The sequence below is a fragment of the Oncorhynchus kisutch genome, unplaced genomic scaffold (assembly GCF_002021735.2).
Source record: "Oncorhynchus kisutch isolate 150728-3 unplaced genomic scaffold, Okis_V2 scaffold1564, whole genome shotgun sequence".
NCBI classification, from domain to species: Eukaryota; Metazoa; Chordata; class Actinopteri; order Salmoniformes; family Salmonidae; genus Oncorhynchus; species Oncorhynchus kisutch.
In genome coordinates, this window is record NW_022263509.1 from 18,842 (window position 1) to 45,831 (window position 26,990).

The 26,990-nt window shown below is 43.4% G+C and overlaps 1 protein-coding gene across 1 annotated transcript; it reads left to right on the top strand.

Moving 5' to 3' along the window:
• The first annotated feature begins 1,425 nt into the window (after window positions 1–1,425).
• LOC116366739 (complement factor H-like) lies at window positions 1,426–23,269 on the top strand. The gene is made up of 7 exons (XM_031818709.1): window positions 1,426–1,552; window positions 5,629–5,772; window positions 10,082–10,255; window positions 20,658–20,831; window positions 20,957–21,160; window positions 21,439–21,478; window positions 22,657–23,269. The coding sequence occupies exons 1-6, from the start codon at window positions 1,483–1,485 to the stop codon at window positions 21,456–21,458; spliced, it is 786 nt and encodes a 261-aa protein (XP_031674569.1). The 5' UTR covers window positions 1,426–1,482; the 3' UTR covers window positions 21,459–21,478; window positions 22,657–23,269.
• Window positions 23,270–26,990: the final 3,721 nt, after the last annotated feature.

The following is a 26,990-nucleotide window of genomic DNA, read 5'->3' on the forward strand; positions in this document are numbered from 1 at the left end:
ATGGAGAGCATTTGTGAACAGCAGTTTTCAGTTCTTTCCACAGATTCTCGATTGGATTCAGGTCTGGACTTTGACTTGGCACTTCTAACACCTGGATATGTTTATTTTTGAACCATTCCATTGTAGATTTTGCTTTATGTTTTGGATCATTGTCTTGTTGGAAGACAAATCTCCGTCCCAGTCTCAGGTCTTTTGCAGACTCCATCAGCTTTTCTTCCAGAATGGTCCTGTATTTGGCTCCATCCATCTTCCCATCAATTTTAACCATCTTCCCTGTCCCTGCTGAAGAAAAGCAGGCCCAAACCATGATGCTGCCACCACCATGTTTGACAGTGGGGATAGTGTGTTCAGGGTGATGAGCTGTGTTGCTTTTACGCCAAACATAACGTTTTGCATTGTTGCCAAAAAGTTCAATTTTGGTTTCATCTGACCAGAGCACCTTCTTCCACATATTTGGTGTGTCTCCCAGGTGGCTTGTGGCAAACTTTAAACAACACTTTTTATGGATATCTTTAAGAAATTGCTTTCTTCTTGCCACTCTTCCATAAAGGCCAGATTTGTGCAATATACGACTGATTGTTGTCCTATGGACAGAGTCTCCCACCTCAGCTGTAGATCTCTGCAGTTCATCCAGAGTGATCATGGGCCTCTTGGCTGCATCTCTGATCAGTCTTCTCCTTGTATGAGCTGAAAGTTTAGAGGGACGGCCAGGTCTTGGTAGATTTGCAGTGGTCTGATACTCCTTCCATTTTAATATTATCGCTTGCACAGTGCACCTTGGGATGTTTAAAGTTTGGGAAATATTTTTGTATCCAAATCCGGCTTTAAACTTCTTCACAACGGTATCTCGGACCTGCCTGGTGTGTTCCTTGTTCTTCATGATGCTCTCTTGGCTTTTAACGGACCTCTGAGACTATCACAGTGCAGGTGCATTTATACAGAGACTTGATTACACACAGGTGGATTGTATTTATCATCATTAGTCATTTAGATCAACATTGGATCATTCAGAGATCCTCACTGAACTTCTGGAGAGAGTTTGCTGCACTGAAAGTAAAGGGGCTGAATAATTTTCCAACAAGACAATGATCCAAAACATAAAGCAAAATCTACAATGGAATGGTTCAAAAATAAACATATCCAGGTGTTAGAAGTGCCAAGTCAAAGTCCAGACCTGAATCCAATCGAGAATCTGTGGAAAGAACTGAAAACTGCTGTTCACAAATGCTCTCTGCATGTGTGACATAACTCCACCAGTCCTATTTATGATATCATTCACTAAAATTATACCTGTGTTTTTACCGCAGTGATGGTTTGATTAAATTCTCTATATTGGAGTTTTCCAGTATTTTGAGTCAGTCCCCCTGGACAGTGGTTCTCTTCAGTGCTCCCTGGGGGCTGGAACTGTAGACAAACATTAACATTAACTGTTTATTTATCTTCTACTCCTTCCATTTTTACTGCATCTACCATTTGATCAACATGAAATCAACTCTGACTCTGCTGTGTCTGGTGGTATGGGTGAATGTGGATGCTTCATCAGCTCAGACTGGTAAGGATGTGTTTTCCTTCACTTTCTCACATGCTTGCAGTGCCCACATTGTGTTAGTATCCACCAATTGCTCTGTAAGACTGACTAGACTGTACAAAGTGAGCAAACGTAACTGATGTGTTTACTTTGCTACGTTTAGCTACTATTGTACATCATCATAGGGAAACAGCACATTACCCTTCTGATACGCAGGGAAAGTGACGACAATTTCTGCTTTCAATTCCATATTCACTTTTTATGTTTTTGACAGGACTTCAGGAATACAAACTCAGCAAAAAAAGAAACGTCCTCTCACTGTCCACTGCGTTTTTTTTCAGCAAACTGAACGTGTAAATATTTGTATGAACATTACAAGATTCAACAACTGAGACATAAACTGAACAAATTCCACAGACATGTGACTAACAAAAATGGAATAATGTGTCCGTGAACAAAGGGGAGGTCAAAATCAAAAGTAACATTCAGTATCTGGTGTGGCCACCAGCTGCATTAAGTACTGCAGTGCATCTCCTCCTCATGGACTGCAACAGATTTGCCAGTTCTTGCTGTGAATTGTTACCCCACTCTTCCACCAAGGCACCTGCAAGTTCCAGGACATATCTGGGGGGAATTGCCCTAGATCCAACAGGTCCCAGACGTGCTCAATTAGATTGAGATCCTGGCTCTTTGCTGGCCATGTCAGAACACTGATATTCCTATCTTGCAGGAAATCACGCACAGAACGAGAAGTATGGCTGGTGGCATTGTCATGTTGGAGGGTCATGTCAGGATGAGCCTGCAGGAAGGGTACCACATGAGGGAGGAGGATGTCTTCCCTGTAACGCACAGCGTTGAGATTGCCTGCAATGACACCAAGCTCAGTCCGATGATGCTGTGACACACCGCCCCAGACCATGACGGACCCTCCACCTCCAAATCGATCCCGCTCCAGAGTACAGGCCTCGGTGTAACCGTCATTCCTTCAATGATAAACACGAATCCGAACATCACCCCTGGTGAGACAAAACCGCATCTCGTCAGTGAAGAGCACTTGCCAGTCCTGCCTGGTCCAACGACGGTGGGTTTGTGCCCATAGCCAACGTTTTTGCCGGTGATGTCTGGTGAGGTCCTGCCTTACAACAGGCCTTCAAGCCCTCAGGCCTTCCTCTTTCAGCCTATTGCGGACAGTCTGAGCACTGATGGAAGGCTTGTGCGTTCCTGGTGTAACTCGGGCAGTTGTTGTTGCCATCCAACGTAAAGAGTAAATAATAAAACTCTGCAAAAAAAATCCCCTCCAAAAACCAACTCAGTGCCAAAATGGCAAGTGTGGTCTTTTGTGTGGTTCCTAGCGGTCTGTATCAGTTTCTAGTGGTTTCTAGCAGTTTTTTGTGTTTTCTAGCGGTTACAAGCGAGCGAAGATGATAATTTACGTGATATCAACATAGAAGTATATTTTCTGGGTGATTTAAATATTGACTGGCTATCATCAAGCTGCCCACTCAGGGAAAAACTTCAAACTGTAACCAGTGCCTGCAATCTGGATTAGGTTGCCAGTCAACCTGCCAGGGTAGTTACAAACGGTACAGGATTTAAATCATCAACATGTATGGATCACATCTTTACTAACGCTGCAAATATTTACTTTAAAGCAGTATCCTAATCCATAGGATGCAGGGATCACAATATAATAGTCAAATTGTTACGGTTTTCTTCAGGTGAAAGAGAGGAGGACCAAAATGCAGCGTGGTTATCTTTATACATCTTTAATGAAAGATGAAAATGTGAACAATATACTTCTACAAAACAAGAAACGTGAAAACAACGAAAACAGTCCTAACTGGTGTAAAACACAGAGACAGGAAACAATCACCCACAAGATACCTAAAGAATATGGCTGCCTAAATATGGTTCCCAATCAGAGACAACGATAAACACCTGCCTCTGATTGAGAACCACTCTAGGCAACCATAGACTTTCCTAGACTACTATACTAAACACAATCCCATAAAACTACAAAAACCCTAGACAAAACAAACCACATAAATCACCCATGTCACACCCTGGCCTGACCAAAATAATAAAGAGAACACAGAATACTAAGACCAGGGCGTGACACATATCTAGGATAACCAAAGTTCCAAACGCTGGGCCTAATATAGTGTATAAAAGGTCATAAAAACAAGTTTTGTAGTGATTCATATGTTGATGATGTAAAGAATATTTGCTGGTCTGTGGTGTGTAATGAGGAGCACGTAAAAAATAAAGGAGAGCTGCACAATCGAGGATCTCAGATGCAAAAATATTTATGTCCAACGTTTCGTCAGACAAGCTGTCTTCATCATACCCTGATGGACATATACCCTGATGAAGACAGCTTGTCTGTCAAAACATTGGACATAAATATTTTTGCATCTGTTCTCCTAGAGGGTGCGGCTCTCCTTTATTTTTGAAGTGTTCCACTCCGCTAGCCAGCACCTCGCTGCACTTGATGCATTTATGTAACTACTTATTCCAGTTAGTAATAAGCATGCACCCATTAAGAAAATGACTGTAAAAACGGTTACATCCCCTTGGATTGATGAGGAATTTAAAAAAAGTATGTTTGAGAGGGATGAGGCAAAAGGTTTGGCAAATAAGTCTGGCTGCACAACCGATTGGCATACGTACTGCAAATTAAGAGATCATGTGACTAAACTAAATTTAAAAAACTACACAATGAAACAAATATATAAAGAATGATAGTAAAACGTTATGGAGCACCTTAAATGACATTTTTGGGAAAAAAGCCAACTCGGCTCCTTCATTCATTGAATCAGATGGCTCATTCATCACAAAGCACACTGATATTGAAACCTACTTTAATGACCTTTTCATTGGCAAGGAAAAGCAAACTTAGTAATGACATACCAGCAACAAACACTGGCACTACACATTCAAGTAGATCGGACCAAAAGTACAAGAATTGTACTTTTGAATTTCGTAAAGTCAGTGTGGAAGAGGTGAAAAAATTATTTTTGTCTATCGACAGTGACAAGCCACCGGGGTCTGACAATCTGGATGGAAAATTACTGAGGATAATAGCAGATGATATTGCCACATCTTCAATTTAAGCCTACTAGAGAGCGTGTGCCCTCAGGCCTGGAGGGAAGCTAAAGTAGAATATTAAAGAATATTAAAGCCCCCTTTACTGGCTCAAATAGCTGACCAATCAGCCTGTTACCAACCCTTAATAAACTTCTGGAAATAATTGTGTTTGACCAGATACAAACCTCGTCCACAGGCTATTGCACACATATAAGCCTGGGATATCAACCATTCAAAGTTGGCCTTAGTGGGAGTGACCATAGAATTGTATGGGAATGACCTTACTGAATAAAGTATTTGTTATCATGTCCTTTGACAGCAAAAATTTAACACAGCCACAAAGTCATAAACTCCGCCCAGTTCCACAATTTCCCTTCTTCGAGTTTCAGTTTAAACCTAATACTAACCTTTACCACACTACTCACCTTATGCCTAACCCTAACCAATTTTGACTTTGTGGTTTTGCTATCTAGTGGAAACCATTCCCCTAGCCTCAAGAGAGAGAAAAAAACAACAAGCCCTAATTTCCAACTAGCTAATTATCAAAGGACAGAGCTAGTTAATGGCTTCACACAGATGAATAAAGACTACACACTTATAATCTTTGGTCGATTGTGGGGAAAACTATCCCAATAAGAGTTACAAACACAATCTCTTTACTGCCAAGACGTCTGACCGACTAATGCACAAGACACATGGGGGAAGTTCTTGTAGAGATGATTGGTTGGTAGATTAAGCCAATGAGTAATGCACTGGGAGATTATTTTATCATATTTGACATAGTGGGTTATGTCACATTGGACATTGGTGATTATTTCACACAGTTATGTCCCATTTATGAACCATTTATAAAGCATGACATACTGTTGTAGATGATTTGTAATACATTTATGTAGTGCTGATGAACGCATCATGAAGGCTTTATAAACTGAATGTCATTTGAAGCGGGACCATCTCAGTCAATGTAGTTAGTTGCACTTTGATAGTTCAAACATGCTGTGCTTCATCTGCAGAGTACTGTGGTAAGCCTGAGGGTGAAGGGAGGAGAATGCTGCCGATTCCTGATCGAGAACGTTATGAAAATGGGGACCAAGTGGAGTATGGATGTCTTGCAACTTGTAAGAACGGAGAGTGGGATAAGACCATCAAGGGCAAAGGTCAGTTTAAAAGGGAAATCTGCAGTTGCTACACCCATTGTTGGACTTCTAAATGAATTACATGTACCAAATGATTCTTGAAGAACATAACTTATAAATGACTCCTGAGCTCAGTTCAACTGTCGAACCTCATCATAACCCAAAATATAAGATTGTTTTACTCCTTTGTTTGTAAACAAAGTAAATGTAAACAAACACTATATAGCCTCAATAGATGGTTCAAAGTATAATGTTGATATCATGGATGGTCTATCCTTGTATCCATAGCTATGTCTATGAATTTGAGAGTGGAAACATTTCATCCCTCAGCTTTTAACCAAAACAGGGGTGGGGATGCTCTTTCTTCTTGTGTTTAATGTCTATGGCATTACTATAGTACTGTAAACATTGAAGTGCTTATTGCGTTTACTACATTTCAGGGCTTGACATGAACTTTATTACCCACTTGTCCTTTGGAAAAGTAAGACAGATTTTTGACTTGTGTGAAAGCTCAAGTCCAAATTGTGTTGTATGATGCAAGAAGACACTTTACAAAATGAAATACATTAGTATCATTATTATTACCATACAGAGAATGAGACAAAAATGTAGAATACCATCTGTCTAGAGCTGGGTAATATTATTGTTGTTGTTATTGATGTTGTTGCTAGATAGCAATGTAATTGATCGAACAGTGAATGTAATGTCCAACAAAAACTGTCCGTTGGTAGACCTATATAGAGTATATATTCACTACAAACAGCACGCTCCACTCCGTTCCACTTGTGCATCATCTCAATTACATTCTGAATTGGTCCACTCACACAGACAGCATCGTGAAGAAGGCGCAGCAGCGCCTCTTCAACCTCAGGAGGCTGAAGAAATTCGGCTTGTCACCAAAAGCACTCACAAACTTCTACAGATGCACAATCGAGAGCATCCTGGCGGGCTGTATCACCGCCTGGTATGGCAACTGCACCGCCCTCAACCGTAAGGCTCTCCAGAGGGTAGTGAGGTCTGCACAACGCATCACCGGGGGCAAACTACCTGCCCTCCAGGACACCTACACCACCCGATGCTACAGGAAGGCCATAAAGATCATCAAGGACATCAACCACCCGAGCCACTGCCTGTTCACCCCGCTGTCATCCAGAAGGCGAGGTCAGTACAGGTGCATCAAAGCTGGGACCGAGAGACTGAAAAACAGCTTCTATCTCAAGGCCATCAGACTGTTAAACAGCCACCACTAACATTGAGTGGCTGCTGCCAACACACTGTCAATGACACTGACTCAACTCCAGCCACTTTAATAATGGGAATTGATGGGAAATGATGTAAATATATCACTAGCCACTTTAAACAATGCTACCTTATATAATGTTACTTACCCTACATTATTCATCCCATATGCATACGTATATACTGGACTCTATGTCATCGACTGCATCCTTATGTAATACATGTATCACTAGCCACTTTAACTATGCCACTTTGTTTACATACTCATCTCATATGTTATACTGTACTCGATATCATCTACTGTATCTTGCCTATGCTGCTCTGTACCATCACTCATTCATATATCCTTATGTACATATTCCTTATCCCCTTACACTGTGTATAAGACAGTATTTTTTTTATTTTTTTGAATTGTTAGTTAGATTACTTGTTCGTTATTACTGCATTGTCGGAACTAGAAGCACAAGCATTTCGCTACACTCGCATTAACATCTGCTAACCATGTGTATGTGACAAATAAAATTTGATTTGATTTGATTTGATTTGATGTGATTCTCTGTTTGTAAAGTGGTAGCATTTCCTTATTATTTAATGTTGAGAATATGTGCTAAACTCACAGAAAGCTGGAACTCCACTCTCTTTAAAAATAATTGTTTAAAAAACAGCTTTTCCCTCAATTACATATTGAATGTTGCTCTCTCTCCTGGAGCAACATCCCCCTTGACGTTTCATGCCCGTAAGAAACCTGTTTGCAGACAAAATAATTGCTAAAACTGAGCAAATAACTCACTAAGTACACTACAGTGCATTTGGAAAGTATTCATAGCCGTAGAAGTTTTCCACATTTTGTTACGTTACAGCCTTATTCTAAAATGGTTTAAATAAACAAATCTACACGCAATACCGCACAATGCCAAAGTGATAAGAGATTTCTGGAAATTTGGGAACATTTGTTTAAAACAAAAAACATAAATACCTTACTTACATATGAGACTCAAAATCCTTTTTCCATTGATCATCCTTGAGATGTTTCAACAACTTGATTGGAGTCCACCTGTGGTAAATTACATTTATTGTACATGATTTGGAAAGGCACACACCTTTCTAAATAAGGTCCCACTGTTGACAGTGCATGTCAGAGCAAAAACCAAGACATGTGTGTCCGTAGAGATCTGAGACAGGATTGTGTCGAGGCACAGATCTTGGGAAGGGTATCAAAAAATGTCTCGAACATTGAAGCTCCCCAAGAATACAGTAGCCTCCACATTATTAAGTGGGAGAAGTTTGGAAAGACCAAGACTCTTCTTAGAGCTGGCCGCCCGGCCAAACTGAGTAATCGGGGGAGAAGGGCCTTGGTCGGGGAGGTGACCAAGAACCCGATGGTCAGTCTGACAGAGCTCCAAAGTTCATCTGTGGAGATGGGAGAACCTTCCAGAAGGACAAGGCACCTAAAGGACTTTCAGACCATGAGAGACAAGATTCTGTGGTCTGATGAAACCAAGACTGAACTCTTTGGACTGAATACCAAGCGTCACATCTTGAGGAAACCTGGCACTATCCCTACGGTGAAGCCTAGGACGGCAGCATCAAGCTGTGGGGGATGTTTTTCAGCGGGAGGGACTGGGAAACTAGTCAGGATCGAAGTAAAGAAGGAGAAACCAGGCCTCCCGGGTGGCGCAGTGGTTAAGGGCACTGTACTGCAGCGCCAGCTGTGCCACCAGAGACTCTGGGTTCGCGCCCAGGCTCTGTCGTAACCGGTTGTAACCGGCCGTGACCGGGAGGTCCGTGGGGCATTGCACAATTGGCCTAGCGTCGTCTGGGTTAGGGAGGGTTTGGCCGGTAGGGAAATCCTTGTCTCATTGTGCACCAGCGACTCCTGTGGTGGGCCGGGCGCAGTGCGCGCTAACCAAGGTTGCCAGGTACACGGTGTTTCCTCCGACACATTGGTGCGGCTGGCTTCCGGGTTGGATGGCGCTGTGTTAAGAAGCAGTGCGGCTTGGTTGGGTTGTTTATCGGAGGACGCATGACTTTCAACCTTCGTCTCTCCCGTACGGGAGTTGTAGCGATGAGACAAGATAGTACCTACTAAAACAATTGAAAACCACGAAATTGGGGAGAAAAAGGGGTAAAAAAAAGGGAAAAAAAGAAAAAAAAGAAGGAGAGACCTGAAAATAGCTGTGCAGCGACAAGAAGAATGGGAGAAACTCCCCAAATACAGGTGGGCCAAATACAAATACAAGCTTGTAGCGTCATACCCAAGAAAACTCAATGCTGTAATTGCTGCCAGAGGCGCTTCTACAAAGTTCTGAGTAAAGGGTCTGAATAATAATGTAATTGTGATACTTATGGTTTTTTTCAAAAAATGTCTAAAAAACAGTTTTTGCTTTGTAATCATAGGGTGTAGATTGGGTGTAGATTGGGTGTAGATTGGGTGTAGATTGATGAGGGAAAAAACAATACATTTTAGAATAAGGCTGTAACTTAACAAAATATGGAAAAAGTCAAGGGGTTTGAATACTTTCCGAATATAGTGAAAAACTGCTCGTGGCTCTCAATGCAATACAATCATTATATTCTGATGTGCTTTATTTTTATTTGAACTTTTTTTTAACTAGGTAAGAACAAATTCTTATTTTCAATGACTGCCAAGGAACAGTGGGTTTACTGCCTTGTTCAGGGGCAGAACGACTGATTTTTACCTTGTCAGCTCGGGGATTCAATCTTGCAACCTTTCGGTTACTAGTCCAACGCTCTACCCACTAGGCTATGCTGCCGCCCCAAATTGTGAGAACAGTGCGCAACACATCACATCCGGAGGACACTTTGATTCAATTCTGATCTGAGTAATTGTTTGATGTTATTATTTTCATTTTTTTACTTCCATTCGAACAACTTAAGTCTATATTTTGCTTGCCCGACTATTTTGATTTTCACTTGTCATGTACAAGCTTTAATGTCGAACCTTGCAATTGGATTGATATTTCCACACAGAGTAACACGTTACACTGTTTTTACAAGATGTGGTGGAAATGGAGGAGCCAAAAGAGTGTATGGAGGAGGGTATTTGTCCATGTCTGTGCTTCACTTGCAGATTACTGTAGTAAACCCGAGGGTGCAGACACCAGAATGCTGCTGATTCCTGACCGAGAGAGATATGAAAATGGGGACAAAATAGATTATGGATGCCTTAGCGGCCCAAACACAGGCTCAAGAGGAAAAGCAACTTGCAAGAACGGAGAGTGGAGTAAGACAATCGAGTGCCAAGGTAAGTCTGTAGGACTGTATTTTAAAGTACAGAAAGTACCAGGTATTTACATGAACATATAGTAATTAGACAATTATTAGCTATAAATAATTGATTAATTTGAACCCATACCACTGGGTACCGTTATCTTGGTACAAGGTAGTTACCAGGAAAAAAATCTTCACATTTAAAAATGAATCAGGCAAGTCAGTTAAGAACAAATTGTTATTTAAAATGATGGCCTACCGGGGAACAGTGGGTTAACTGCCTTGTTCAGGGGCAGAATGACAGATTGTTTACTTGTCAGCTCTGGGATTCGATCCAGCAACCTTTCAGTTACTGCCCCAACGCGCTAACCACTAGGCTATCTGCCGCCCCAATTATGTTTCAGTCCCATAAAATAATGTAACGGTAAGTCAAGGGGGGCAAAGTATGACCCCGGGCCACATCCCTCTCCCGGGCCCTTTAATTAAATTTAAAAAAATACATTTTTTATTCCTTTTGTCTCCCCAATTTCATGGTATACAATTGGTAGTTATAGTCTTGTCCCATCGTTGCAACTCCCGTACGGACTCGGGAAAGACAAAGGTCGAGAGCCGCACGTCCTCCGAAACACAACCCAGTCAAGCCGCACTGCTTCTTGACACAATGTCCACTTAACCCGGAAGCCAGCTGCACCAATGTGTCGGAAGAAACACTGTACACCTGGCCATACTGTGTCAGCGTGCATGCGCCTGGCCCACCACAGGAGTCGCTAGAGCTAGATGGATCTCGGCATAACAAGTCGCTAGAGCGAAATGGATCTCGGCATGCCAAACCCTCTCCTATCCCGGACGTTGCTGGGCCAATTGTGCGATGCCTGATGGGTCTCCCAGACACTGCCAGTTGTGACACCTGGCCACACTGTGTCAGCGTGCAATTGTACAATGTCGACGTGCAGGGATACGAGGCAATTGAGGTAGTTATGTCCACGTAGGAAGGGGTAAAGTGACTAGGCAAAAGGAGAGATAATACACAGAAGCATCAGTATACTGTAGGTAGGGGTAAAGTGACTAGGCAACAGGATTGATAATACACAATAACAGCAGTATACTGTAGGTAGAGGTAAAGTGACTAGGCAACAGGATTGATAATACACAATAACAGCAGTATACTGTAGGTAGGGGTAAAGTGACTAGGCAACATGATTGATAATACACAATAACAGCAGTATACTGTAGGTAGGGGTAAAGTGACTAGGCAACATGATTGATAATACACAATAACAGCAGTATACTGTAGGTAGAGGTAAAGTGACTAGGCAACAGGATTGATAATACACAATAACAGCAGTATACTGTAGGTAGGGGTAAAGTGACTAGGCAACAGGATTGACAATATACAATAACTGTCACGAACCCCGCTTCCTGAGTCTGTGTTTGCCTGTGTTTCTGTCCTGGAGTGTGTTTCCGGTGTCCTGGAACGCACCCTGTCTGGTTGCCGGGCAGATTAGCTTGTTGGGAGATCGATGTTCACCTGCACCTGTATCCCATCAGTAATCTGCACACCTGTCCTGATCATCACCTCTCCCCTTCAAAAGCTCTGACCTGACATCCATTCCCTGCCGGATCGTTAGCCATGAACAGTATGTTGTGCCATAGTATCAGCCTCAAGTTGGATAGAATTTGTTTTGTTGTTTTGTACGTCTTGCTTGCCTTCAACTTACCTCCGTTTGTTCTGTCTTCAGTTACTCACCCGGATCATTTATCCCATTCCCGCCTGGTCATCGGAGGATTCCGCTTCCCCATTGGATCCACCTATTTACTCCCATCAACTCACCACCGCTGCCCGCTACGCCACTTGGATGTATCTACCCACTCACATTCACTTGTAAATAAATACTCACCTTCTTCCTACTCTCCTTGTCCTGGTCTGCTTCTGGGTTCGATTTTGAAGAAACGTGACAGAACGATCCGGCCAAGGATGAACCCAGCGGACCTGGATTCCGTTTGCCATGCCATTACCCAGCAGGGGAAGACACTGGGACAACACAAGACGACGCTACAGGAGATAGCGGGTGCAATCCAGAATTTATCTGCTAGCTTGACACAAATCCAGGATCAGCTCAGTTTGCCGGCGATTCATTCACCACCTGTTTCACCCATCTCACCTGCCGTGTCTGATGCGGTTTCCTTCCGTGAACCCAAGGTACCGACGCCTGATAAATATGAAGGGGATTTGGGAAGATGCCGTTCGTTTCTTATGCAGTGTGGGTTAGTGTTTGATCTGCAGCCCCATTCTTACGCCACTGACAAGGCTAGGATAGCCTTTGTTATTGAACTGCTGCGTGGAAGAGCTCTGGAATGGGCTTCAGCCGTTTGGGAACGACAGGAGACCTGCATGGCTTCATACCAGGAATTCACGGGAGAGATGAGAAGGCTTTTTGACCATCCAGTCCGAGGTAAGGACGCAGCTAAACGTTTGTTCACTCTTCGCCAAGGAGCTTGCAGTGTGGCAGACTTTGTGATAGAATTCAGGACATTGGCTGTGGAGAGTGGTTGGAATGAGGAATCACTACAAGCGTTTTTTTACCAGGGGTTGTCGGAGCAACTCAAGGACGAGCTGATCTCCTATCCAGAGCCTAGTGACCTAGATAGTTTGGTTACCTTAGCTATTCGGGTAGATAATAGAGTCCGAGAGAGAAGGAGGGAGAAGCAGTGGTGTCCATCTAATCAATCTGAGACTCGGTTACCATTCGGGTCAGGAAGTGGTAGCTCGGGACATTACATCTCCGTTTGTCCTCAGCGCCCGTTAAACTGCTCGGCTCGTTAAGTTTGGGAGGTTTGTTAGCGAGCCAGTTTCAACCTCTCAAGAGCCCTGTCAGACCTTGTTTTCCTGCTACCCTCATAAATAAGAATCAGAGTTTAGCGATTAACGCTTTCATCGATTCAGGTGCCGATGACAGCTTCATTGATGCCGACTTAGTGGAACAGCTGGGGCTTTCCAAGGAGCAACTACCGGAAGCCATTGAAGCAACCACTCTGAACGGCAGTAGTCTGGCACGAATCACTATGAGGACCGAACCGGTTAAGATGTTGTTGTCGGGGAATCATTCAGAGGTTATTTCTTTTTTCATTTTGCCTTCCCCCCATGTTCCTCTGGTTCTTGGATACCCCTGGCTAAGAGAACACAATCCTTCGTTCGATTGGGTGACTGGTAAGGTGACTAGTTGGAGCATTGAGTGCCATGCTAACTGCCTCAGGACTGCCTGTTCTCATGCTGTCCCCAGTCGGGTCAGTGAGTCTGCTCCTCCTGATTTGTCCCTGGTTCCTGAAACATATCATGAGTTGGGTGAGGTGTTCAGTAAGCAGAAAGCTCAGTCACTTCCTCCCCACCGACCTTATGATTGTACAATTAAGCTGTTCCCTGGAGCTGCCTTTCCCAAGGGACGGTTATACAGTATTTCTCGACCTGAGCGGGAAGCCCTGGAGACCTACATAAAGGAGTCTCTTGCTGCAGGTCTCATTCGTCCCTCATCATCACCCCTGGGAGCTGGATTTTTTTTTTGTGAGTAAGAAGGATGGCTCTCTTCGACCGTGTATTGATTATCGGGGGTTGAATGATATTACGGTCAAAAACAAGTACCCCTTGCCCTTGATGAGTTCCGCTTTCGATTCTTTACAGGGTGCTACTGTGTTTACGAAGCTTGATCTACGCAATGCGTATCATCTGGTTCGGATCAAAGAGGGGGACGAGTGGTTGACTGGATTCAATACACCTATGGGACATTTCGAGTACCAGGTGATGCCGTTTGGACTTTCCAACGCTCCAGCAGTGTTCCAAGGTTTGGTGAATGACGTACTGAGGGATATGATCGGTCTGTTTGTGTTCGTTTACCTGGATGACATCCTGATTTTCTCCAAGGAGCTTTCCAGCCACATCCAGCATGTTAAACAGGTTCTGCAGCGGTTATTGGAGAACCGTCTGTTTGTGAAGGCAGAGAAGTGTGATTTTCACGCCCACACTACATCCTTCCTCGGGTACATCATCTCCAGGGGTGAGATCAAGATGGACCAAGAGAAGGTTCGGGCGGTTCGGGATTGGGCCCGGCCCGGTACGAGATTGCAGCTCCAGAGATTCCTGGGATTTGCGAACTTCTATCGGAGGTTTATCCATGATTACAGCCGGGTGGCCGCCCCTTTAACTGCTCTGACATCTTGCACCAGAATATTCTGTTGGACTCCTGAGGCAGACCGAGCATTTCTGAACTTGAAGAGCCGATTCACCAACGCGCCGATTCTATCTCAACCTGACACTTCCCGTCAGTTTGTTGTTGAGGTGGACGCGTCTGATGTGGGGGTGGGCGCCATCCTGTCCCAGCGTAGCTCCACTGACGGTAAACTCCATCCCTGCGCCTTCTACTCTTGTCGTCTTTCACCAGCTGAGAGAAACTACGATGTGGGTAACCGGGAGCTTCTCGCTGTGAAGCTTGCCTTGGAGGAGTGGCGTCACTGGTTGGAGGGAGCGGAGCAACCGTTTGTGGTCTGGACTGACCACAAGAATCTGGCTTACGTGCAATCGGCTAAACGTCTCAACTCCCGTCAGGCCAGGTGGGCTTTGTTTTTTGGACGCTTCAATTTTTCCCTGACGTTCCGACCTGGGTCGAAGAACGGCAAAGCGGACGCATTGTCCCGGATGTTCTCCAAGACGGATGAGAGTGGGGCCAAGACTGAGACGATTCTTCCCCAGAACCTTGTCGTGGGAGCCGTTACATGGAAGATTGAGGAGGATGTGATGGCGGCCCTTCGGACGCAGCCCGGCCCCGGTAACGGTCCACCCGGTCGGTTGTTCGTGCCTGAGTCGGTCCGTTCTGCTGTTCTTCAGTGGTCCCACGCCAGCAAGATAGCTTGTCACCCTGGCGTTGCTCGGACTATGGCGCTACTGCGCAGACGATTTTGGTGGCCTGCCATGGGAGAAGATACCCGGAGGTTTGTTGCCGCATGTCCTGTTTGTGCTCAGAACAAAAGTACCAATCGGCCCAGCTCTGGGCTTCTTCACCCCCTACCTATTCCTCGGCGACCTTGGTCGCATCTGGCCCTGGATTTTGTCACGGGATTGCCCCCTTCTGTTGGGAACACGGTCATTCTGACCATTGTGGACAGATTCAGCAAGTTTGCTCATTTTGTCCCTCTCTCCAAGCTTCCATCTGCCACGGAGACGTCCGAGATCCTTGTTAGGGAGGTTTTCAGGGTCCACGGATTGCCCAGTGACATTGTTTCTGACCGTGGTCCTCAATTTACCTCTGCTGTCTGGAAATCCTTCTGTTTGGCCATTGGAGCCACAGTCAGTCTCACTTCTGGATTTCACCCACAATCTAATGGTCAGGCGGAGAGAGCCAACCAGAAGATGGAGTCCACGCTGCGTTGTCTTGTCTCCTCTGATCCCACCTCTTGGTCATCTCAATTACCCTGGGTCGAGTATGCCCATAATACCCTTCCTTCATCTGCCACTGGGATGTCCCCCTTCCAATGCCTGTACGGATACCAACCTCCCTTGTTTCCTTCTCAGGAGAGGGATCTTTCGGTTCCTTCTGTCCAGGCCCACATTCGTCGTTGCCACCGGACCTGGCATCGGGCCAGGAAGGTTCTCCTTAGAGTTTCTGACCGGTATCAGATCCAGGCGAATCGTCGCCGTATTCCTGCTCCCGCTTACACCATCGGAGATAAGGTTTGGTTGGCTACACGGGATCTTCCTCTACGGACTGAGTCGAGGAAACTGTCACCGAAGTTCATTGGTCCGTTTGTGGTGGAGAGAATCATTAACCCTGTTGTGGTCCGACTCAAATTGCCGGCAACGCTTCGAGTACACCCCACTTTTCATGTCTCCTGCCTCAAGCCGGTTCTCATCAGTCCTCTGTTGCCCCCTCCTCCTCGTCCTCCTCCTCCTCGGATGATCGGAGGTGGTCCTGCCTACACGGTGCGCCGCATAATGGATTCCAGACGGCGGGGTCGAGGTTTCCAATATCTCGTGGATTGGGAAGGATATGGTCCAGAGGAGAGGAGTTGGATCCCTCGGCGTCAGATCCTTGATGACGACCTGCTTCGTGACTTCTACCGCCTCCACCCTGGTGCTCTAGGTAGTCCGCCCGGTGGCGTTCGTCGGAGGGGGGGTACTGTCACGAACCCCGCTTCCTGAGTCTGTGTTTGCCTGTGTTTCTGTCCTGGAGTGTGTTTCCGGTGTCCTGGAACGCACCCTGTCTGGTTGCCGGGCAGATTAGCTTGTTGGGAGATCGATGTTCACCCGCACCTGTATCCCATCAGTAATCTGCACACCTGTCCTGATCATCACCTCTCCCCTTCAAAAGCTCTGACCTGACATCCATTCCCTGCCGGATCGTTAGCCATGAACAGTATGTTGTGCCATAGTATCAGCCTCAAGTTGGATAGAATTTGTTTTGTTGTTTTGTACGTCTTGCTTGCCTTCAACTTACCTCCGTTTGTTCTGTCTTCAGTTACTCACCCGGATCATTTACCCCATTCCCGCCTGGTCATCGGAGGATTCCGCTTCCCCATTGGATCCACCTATTTACTCCCATCAACTCACCACCGCTGCCCGCTACGCCACTTGGATGTATCTACCCACTCACATTCACTTGTAAATAAATACTCACCTTCTTCCTACTCTCCTTGTCCTGGTCTGCTTCTGGGTTCGATTTTGAAGAAACGTGACAATAACAGCAGTATACTGTAGGTAGGGGTAAAGTGACTAGGCAACAGGATTGATAATACACAATAACAGCAGTATACTGTAGGTAGAGGTAAAGTGACTAGGCAACAGGATTGACAATATACAATAACAGCAGTATACTGTAGGTAGAGGTAAAGTGACTAGGCAAAAGGAGAGATAATACACAGAAGCATCAGTATACTGTACGTAGGGGTAAAGTGACTAGGCAACAGGATTGATAATACACAATAACAGCAGTATACTGTAGGTAGAGGTAAAGTGACTAGGCAACATGATTGATAATACACAATAACAGCAGTATACTGTAGGTAGAGGTAAAGTGACTAGGCAAAAGGAGAGATAATACACAGAAGCATCAGTATACTGTACGTAGGGGTAAAGTGACTAGGCAACAGGATTGATAATACACAATAACAGCAGTATACTGTAGGTAGGGGTAAAGTGACTAGGCAACAGGAGAGATAATACACAGAAGCATCAGTATACTGTACGTAGGGGTAAAGTGACTAGGCAACAGGATTGATAATACACAATAACAGCAGTATACTGTAGGTAGAGGTAAAGTGACTAGGCAACATGATTGATAATACACAATAACAGCAGTATACTGTAGGTAGAGGTAAAGTGACTAGGCAACAGGATTGACAATACAAAATAACAGCAGTATACTGTAGGTAGGGGTAAAGTGACTAGGCAACAGGATTGATAATACACAATAACAGCAGTATACTGTAGGTAGAGGTAAAGTGACTAGGCAAAAGGAGAGATAATACACAGAAGCATCAGTATACTGTACGTAGGGGTAAAGTGACTAGGCAACAGGATTGATAATACACAATAACAGCAGTATACTGTAGGTAGGGGTAAAGTGACTAGGCAACAGGAGAGATAATACACAGAAGCATCAGTATACTGTAGGTAGGGGTAAAGTGACTAGGCAACATGATTGATAATACACAGAAGCAGCAGTGTATGTGTGAAAGTGTGTGTTATCACTTGAACTTGCGGTAGCAGAGAGAACAGTCTATGGCTTGGGTGGCTGGAGACTTTGACACATTTTTGGACCTTCCTCTCTGATGTACAGGGCCATACTCACCACCCTCTGTAGCGCCTTGCTGTTGGGTGCCATGCAGTTTCCGCACCAAGCGGTGATGCAGTCAGTCAAGATGCTCTGAACGGTGCAGCTGTTAAACTTTTTGAGGATCTCATGCCAAATCCTTTCCTGTAGTTCACAATAAGCTTGTTTGTCTTGCTCACATTGAGGTGGAGGTTGTTGTCCTGGCACCACACTGCCAGGTCTCTGACCTCCTCCCTATAGGCTGTCTCATCATCATCGGTGATCAGGCCTACCATCATGTGTCGTCACCAAACTTAATGATGGTGTTGGAGTTATGCGTGGCCACACAGTCTTGCGTGAATAGGGAGTACATGAGGGGACTAAGCACGCACCCGAGGGGCCCCGTGTTGAGGGTCAGTGTGGCGGATGTGTTATTGCCTACCCTTACAACCTGGGGGCGGCCCCTCTCCGGAAGTCCAGGATCCAGTTGCAGAGGGAGGTGTTCAGTCCCAGTGACCTTAGCGTAGAGATGAGCTTGGAGGGCACTATGTTGTTGAACGCTGAGCTGTAGTCAATGAACAGAATTCTCACACAGGTGTTCCTTTTGTCCAGGTGGGAAAGGGCAATCATCTGTTGATCTGTTGGGGTGGTATTCGAATTAGAGTATGTCCAGGGTTTCTGAGATGATGGTGTTCATGTGAGCCATGATCAGCCTTTCAAAGCATTTCATGGCTACAAATGTGTGCGTTACGAGACGGTAGTCATTTAGGCAGGTTACCTTGGCGTTCTTGGGCACAGTGGTCTGCTTGAAACCAGAAGTATGTGGACAACTGCTCGTCAAACATCACATTCCAAAATCGTTAAATGTCACGCCATGATCTGTTTCACATGTCCTTGTGCTTGTCTCCACCCCCTCCAGGTGTCACTCATGTGACACCTCTGTGCCAGTTCATCTTGTTTGCCAAGTCAACCAGCGTTTATCTCCTAGCTCCTATTTTTTCCTTAGTCTCTGTTTTTTCCAAGTCCTCCTGGTTTTGACCCTTGTCTGTCCTGACACCAAACCTGCCTGCCTGACCATTCTTCCTGCCCCGACCTCGAGCCTGCCTAACGCCTTGTACTGTTTGGAGTCGGACATGGTTACTGAACCCCTGCCTGTCTTGACCTCGAGACTGTCTAACGCCCTGTACTCTTTGAACTCTGACCTGGTTTATGAACTCTCGCCTGTACCCGATCTGCCTTTTGCCTACCCCTTGGGTTATAATAAATATTAGAGCTCAACCATCTGCCTCCTGTGTCTGCTTATGGGTCTCGACTTGTGCCCTTATATTAATATGGTGTTGGTCCCCCCTTTGCTGCTACAACAGCCTCCACTCTTCTGGGAAGGTTTTCCACTAGATGTTGGAAAATTGCTGCAGGGTATTGCTTCCATTCAGCCACGAGAGCATTAATGAGGTCAGGCACTGATGTTGGGCGATTAGGTCTGGCTCGCAATCGGTATTCTCTGATTGAGAACCATACTTCGGTAGCCCTTTTTTCCACCTGTCTTTGTGGGAAGTTGACTTTGTTTAGGGCACATAGCCTTTAGCTTCACGGTTTGTTTCTGTAGTGTTTGTTTTGTTCGGCGTCATTTTTATTAATAAAAGAAAATGTACGTTCACCGCGCTGCACCTTGGTCCTCTTCTTACAACAGCCGTGACAGGTATTGTATTATCATGGTATTGTATTATCATGGTACTGTATTATCATGCTACTGTATCATGGTACTGTATTAACATGGTACTGTATTAACATGGTATTGTATTATCGTGCTACTGTATCATGGTACTGTATCATGGTACTGTATTATCATGGTACTGTATTAACATGGTATTGTATTATCATGGTACTGTATTATCATGCTACTATATCATGGTACTGTATTAACATGGTACTGTATTAACACGGTATTGTATTATCATGCTACTGTATCATGGTACTGTATCATGGTACTGTATTATCACGGTACTGTATTAACATGGTATTGTATTATCATGGTACTGTATTATCATGCTACTGTATCATGGTACTGTATTATGTTACTGTATCATGGTACTGTATTATCATGGTACTGTATTAATATGGTACTGTATTATCATGGTACTGTATTATCATGGTACTGTATTATCATGGTACTGTATTATCATGCTACTGTATCATGGTACTGTATTAACATGGTACTGTATTAACACGGTATTGTATTATCATGCTACTGTATCATGGTACTGTATCATGGTACTGTATTATCATGGTACTGTATTAACATGCTACTGTATCATGGTACTGTATTATGTTACTGTATCATGGTACTGTATTATCATGGTACTGTATTATGTTACTGTATCATGGTACTGTATTATCATGGTATTGTATCATGGTATTGTATCATGGTACTGTATCATGGTACTGTATTATGTTACTGTATCATGGTATTGTATTATCATGGTACTGTATTATGTTACTGTATCATGGTATTGTATTATCATGGTACTGTATTATCATGGTATTGTATCATGGTACTGTATCATGGTATTTTATTATCATGGTAGCGTATCATTGTAATGTATTTTCATGGTACGGTATTATGATCCCTGTTTAATCTAGCAAGCTGTCCTGATCCTCCTCCCATTACTAATGGAGATTTCACCAAGGAAAAGAGAGATGTTGAAGGTGTAATTACAGAGGTGTCCTACCAATGCAGCAGACAGTTTACACTGAGTTCCACAGGCAGCATCAGATGTCTGAATGGAAAATGGCAGAGTCCTCCAAAGTGTTTACGTATGTACATTATTTTCAACTGGTCTGAACATGGTGTTATATCTACATGTCAAGTGTATATAAATGTATGAATATGTACTGTACACTAAGTTAATGAAAAAATTACTGGGTTTCATTTCCATCAGGGCCTTGTGAGATTTCCACTTTTGATGCAGAGTACAATCTACAGAATTTACCCAAGAAAGATAAGATTGCGCACAGTGAAAAAAAGACTCTTCATTGCAAAGAGGGATATTACCATCAATACAAGAGATTTCGACCAAATATAGAAGAAATTGAGGTGAAGTGTGATGATGGAGAGTTACAGTATGGAGAACACATACCTATATGTAAGTTCATGTCATGTAAAGGAACACCCATCAGTGTAAGATAGTCATTCTCTCAACATTAAGAGTTTAACATCATCTAATATATGGAATGCATAAGTCCAGGATGCCCTGTGAGCTATCTACTGTAGATTAATACAATAGAAATGGATAGTATTTTCTCATTTTAATCTAAAACTTTTTTTATGAAAATCAATCCACCTGTTTGATCATATTCAATGAGGCCACTATGTGTAACCTTCTGACTGTATAACCAAAATCATTTGTTCTTTGCTTTTTAGGTAGCCATCGTTATTCATAGGTAGATGATGAACATAATGGGTAAGTTAAATTAACCAGGAGAATGGCATGTCTTATAATCACACAAACCTGTAGTAGGAGTGAAGGCAGAGCAAATGTCTGAAGTCATGTATTATAAACAGTACTATGAACAGTATTATACACAGCATTATAAACAGTATTATGAACAGCATGTTTTGGCTTATCAGTGAAGCATAACAGAAACATGTTGGAGTATAACATCACATCAAGCAGGAATCATATATCTAATCATTGACACACAGATAAAAGGTCACATGGTTTAACACTGTCTAATATCCACTATAATAGTAGTGGTCAGCAGAATAACTCCACAGACTATGATCTATAATAGTAGTGATCAGCAGAATTACTCCACAGACTCTGATCTATAATAGTAGTGATCAGCCAGATTGCTCCACAGACTCTGATCTATAATAGTAGTGATCAGCCAGATTACTCCACAGACTCTGATCTATAATAGTAATGATCAGCCAGATTACTCCACAGACTCTGATCTATAACAGTAATGATCAGCCTGATTGCTCCACAGACTCTGATCTATAATAGTAGTGATCAACCAGATTACTCCACAGACTCTGATCTATAATAGTAATGATCAGCCTGATTGCTCCACAGACTCTGATCTATAATAGTAGTGGTCAGCAGAATTACTCCACAGACTCTGATCTATAATAGTAGTGATCAGCCGGATTGCTCCACAGAATCTGATCTATAATAGTAGTGGTCAGCAGAATTACTCCACAGACTCTGATCTATAACAGTAGTGGTCAGCAGAATTACTCCACAGACTGATCTATAACAGTAGTGGTCAGCAGAATTACTCCACATACTCTGATCTATAATAGTAGTGGTCAGCAGAATTACTCCACAGACTCTGATCTATAATAGTAGTGGTCAGCAGAATTACTCCACAGACTCTGATCTATAATAGTAATGATCAGCCAGATTGCTCCACAGACTCTGATCTATAATAGTAGTGATTAGTACTACTATTATAATAGTATTACTCCTCAGATTCTCCTCTATAGTAGTCGTGATCAGCAGTACTACTCGTCAGATTCTCCTCTATAGTAGTCGTGATCAGCAGTATTACTCCTCAGATTCTCCTCTATAGTAGTCGTGATCAGCAGCATTACTCAACCGACTGATTATCTTGTCATGTGATTTCATTCCTACAGAGTCATGATGTTCCCTCCATCAATTTCAAGAATCCTTACAAAGCCACCTTTATATGCAAGGAGAAGACCCATTTGCTTTTGGTGTCTGTCGCTTGTTTAATTTAGAAGAAATATGAGCCATCCAGTAATGGAATACATGTGTCTTTTCAACATTTGACATTGTATCATCATTGAAACAAAATAACAGTATCTTTCAAACCATATCAGTCTCAGCTTCACTATAATAACAGTACAACTATCTAAAGCTAGACTAAAATGGTACATTTGTTATATTAGTACAAAGTGATGTGATTGTGTGAATATCCTTCTATCAAGTTTATAAATTGCCTGGCTGGGCTGATGAGACAGTGGATTGCGCAGTCAGTTGAAACAGAGTAAATAGGCATTTTAACATCATAGATTATGCCGGTGGTAGCTTGTGGAATAGGCACCGGCTGGAATGCGGTCTTAACCAATCAGCATTCAGGATTAGACCGACACGCTCTATAATGTGTGAATATTCTCCTGTATCTCCCAGCTGTGTGATTCATTACCTGAAGGTGTAATATAAGTGGACAACTGTTATGATTGTGATTGACCTTATCAAGACAATAAAGTTGTGGAAAAGAGATGACACGTTGTCTCCATGAGTCTTTACAAGTCTACAGTACAACAAAATAAGATTTACAGATGTTAATCTAACAAATGCACATTAAAGCTGACAAACTATTTCTCAGGTCAGTATCACTTGTCATTGATTGTTCTTGTAAAACAGTTGTCTCTTATCATGCACCTATAGCTACTAGAGTAGATCTTCTCCAGGGTCTCAGGACAGTATAAGTAAGGTCTCAGTTGGTCATGCTTTTATGTTTTACTTCTTGCCTCTGGCAATCTCAGTTTACTGGAAGTGATTACTGGAAACTGTCTTGGACAAACACATCCATATATAATTAATTGTACAACATGAATGTGTTTTTATTTACTCTTTAGTCTGGGAATTTCATCAAGTATTTTATACGATACTGAAGCCACCAGACAATATCTATTAAAATGTCCCTGTGGTGTTCCTTGCCATTTTCTCCTGAACATTAAGGCAGGAATATTGACCTTCAATTATATGCAAGCAAACATTTGATATAATGTTAATGTTTTGTTTAGTTCATAGGCTAATAATGGACAAACCCTTGCATGAGGGGCTGCCGAGTGGTGCAGCGGTCTAAGGCACTGAATCTCAGCGCTTGAGGCGGCACCCTGGTTCGATTCAAGGCTGTATCACAACCGACAGTGATAGGGAGTCGCACATAAGGCGGCGCACAATTGGCCCAGCGTCGTCCGGGTTTGCCCTGTGGAGGCGATCATTGTAAATAAAGATTTGTTCTTAAATGACGTGTTACGTACGCCTCTTGGAGGGAACGCAACACCCTGCTACAACTCAAGTCCCCGTGGAGTGAAAGAGGTATGTGATTGTAGGTGCGGGTAAGGATGACAGAGACTATATCCTTTTACAGGGAATTTATTTCCATAACATGGTAATGTGGGTAAAAGGGGCTGGGCGGAACCAAAGCAAAGAAAGTAAAAGTTTGAGTCCTTACCTACCCACTACTTACCTAACCTTTCAGAACCTCCTGGCGCGCCAACCAAAATACAGGGGCTGGTCCATCCAGGTCTTACCTAGTGTGCATAGACAGTAAATACTACAGGTTATGTATGCCCGCATGGTTCTTGCCTAAACACTCCCAAGGTGACGTCCCCCCCTGGGAACAAGTTAAACAGAATAATACAAACTTTGGGAACAATTTCAATAATCACAAACACAGTCCTATTGGCATACACATACCCTAGAAGTAGCGGCTACCAAATAGTGTCAACAGAACTGTCACTGGGCAACAACCAACACAAGACATCAAGGAAGCTCTCTCTTCCTGACAAAGGAACACTGGCTTTTATCCAGCTGGAGAAGGAGTTGGTAATTAAAAACAGCTGTTTCCCCTGATGAGAGGGAGGGGAGAGGGTTCAGAGCTCCAATCATCGATGGGGCCGACCAATCAGCTGCTTAGAATCCAGGAAGCCATTTCCTGAAATACACACATGCAAACACATACAAACCCCAAAAAACACAGAAACTGCGGAACTTGCCTCGTAAAAAAAAAATCTGATATGGGGATGTGCTACTGAAATCAACAAGTAGCGGGAAACAACACAATCTCAGGATGCAAAAATAGAATGTTTATTGGTATGTGAATTTTTTAAAATCAAGTAAGGTTAAAATGCCATGATCTTATACTCGTTTCAGGTCTTCATTCAATAGAATTAGATGAACACTTTTCCACAATGCATTGGAAGGCCCTAGTTCTCTTCAAGTAGCCAAATAACAAAACTAAGCTACTTAATTCAAATCAAAATCAAATCAAATTGTATTAGTCACTTGCGCCAAATAAAACAGGTGAAATGTTACCTTACAGTGAAATGCTTACTTCCGAGCCCCTTAACGACAGTGCAGTTTAAAAAAATACTGATAAGAATAAGAGATTCTAAGAGATAAGAGATGAAAAGTAATTAAAGAGGAGAACTGTCTATGACTAGGGTGGCTGGAGTCTTTGCCAATTTTCAGGGCCTTCCTCAGACACCGCCTGGTATAGAGGTCCTGGATGGCAGGAAGCTTGGCCCCAGTGATGTACTGGGCCGTTTGCACTACACTCCGTCGTGCCTTGCGGTCGGAGACCAAGCAGTTGCCATACCAGGCAGTGATGCAACCAGTCAGGAGGCTCTCGATGGTGCAGCTGTAGAACTTTTTGAGGATCTTGAGGAATTTCAAAAGATTCAAAAATGTAGAACCAGGAACAGATATAGCCCTTAGTTCACTCCAGACCTGACTGCCCTTAACCAACACAAAAACATCCTGTGGCGTACAACTTTAGCATCGAGTAGCCCCCGCGATATGTAACTTTTCAGGGAAGTTAGGAACCAATATACACAGGCAGTTAGGAAAGCAAAGGATAGCTTTTTCAAACAGAAATTTGCATCCTGTAGCTCTAACTCAAAAAAAGATCTAGGACATTGTAAAGTTCATGGAGAATAAGAGCACCTCCTCCCAGTTACCCTCTGCACTGAGGCTAGGAAACACTGTCACCACCGATAAATCCACGATAATTGAGAATTTCAATAAGCATTTTTCTACGGCTGGCCATGCTTTCCATCTGGCTACCCCCACCCCGGTCAACAGCCCTGCACCCCCCCACAGCAACTTGCCCAAGCCTCCCCATTTCTCCTTCACCCAAATCCAGATAGCTGATGTTCTGAAAGAGCTGCAAAATCTGGACCCCTACAAATCAGCTGGGCTAGACAATCTGGACCCTCTCTTTCTAAAATGATCCGCCGCAATTGTTGTAACCACTATTACTGGCCTGTTCAGCCTCTCTTTCGTATCGTCTGAGATCCCCACAGATTGGAAAGCTGCCGCAGTCATCCCCCTCTTCAAAGGGGGAGACAGTAAAGACCCAAACTGTTAAAGACCTGTATCTATCCTAGCCTGCCTTTCTAAGGTCTTTGAAATCCAAGTTAACAAACAGATCTCCGAACATTTCGAATCCCACCGTACCTTCTCCGCTATGCAATCTGGTTTCCGAGCTGGTCATTGGTGCACCTCGGCCACGCTCAAGGTCCTAAACAATATCATATTATTATTATGTTTGATGTCTTTACTAAAAATAATAAAGTAGTAGTCAAACATGTTAATATTTCAGTAAAAACACAGATTTATGTGCTGTATCTGTGTTGTAATGATATGTTTTTAGAGGATTGTGGGTAATTAAACATTTTGAGAAAATGTCATGCAAAGATGGATATTACCACAAAAAACAATGGCTTCAAAGGAATAGAATAAATTGAGATGGAATGTGTCTTTCATTCATAGTCATTCATAGTCTGGGTTTAAATGAGACTGTTTGTAGGTTGCTGGCTTTTTGCAAATTGCAACTAGCTACATTGTTTTATACCCTTTCAAATAGCTACAGTTTTATGCAACATGATTACATTGATAAAGCCAGTTGGTGTAAAACAGGAAATGTGATTATTTTGAGAAAAAAATATGGATTAAAAAAATATATACCTGCAGTCCTGGAAAACAAATGAAGGTTCTGCCACCACAGTGACCTTTTTTATGACCTTCATTCTTTGAGCCCAAGGATGTCTGTGGGCCACTCTTGACGTTACAGGCTAGCTAGACTGTGCAACACCATGCAATATGATCTTTCTCCATAGTGATGAGTTGTGTCCCTGAGGCTACAGATGGACGGGAGGTTGTGAGTGGTCTGCCAGATGATGATGATGGTGTTATACAGTACGGTCATGAGCAC

Bases quoted from the DNA above. Each gene is read 5' to 3' on its own strand.
- LOC116366739 (XM_031818709.1), top strand. From the start codon at position 1,483: ATGAAATCAACTCTGACTCTGCTGTGTCTGGTGGTATGGGTGAATGTG. The intron at 1,553-5,628 runs GTAAGGATGTGT...CTTCATCTGCAG, and splicing joins TGCTTCATCAGCTCAGACTG to AGTACTGTGGTAAGCCTGAG. The intron at 10,256-20,657 runs GTAAGTCTGTAG...TGTTTAATCTAG, and splicing joins TAAGACAATCGAGTGCCAAG to CAAGCTGTCCTGATCCTCCT.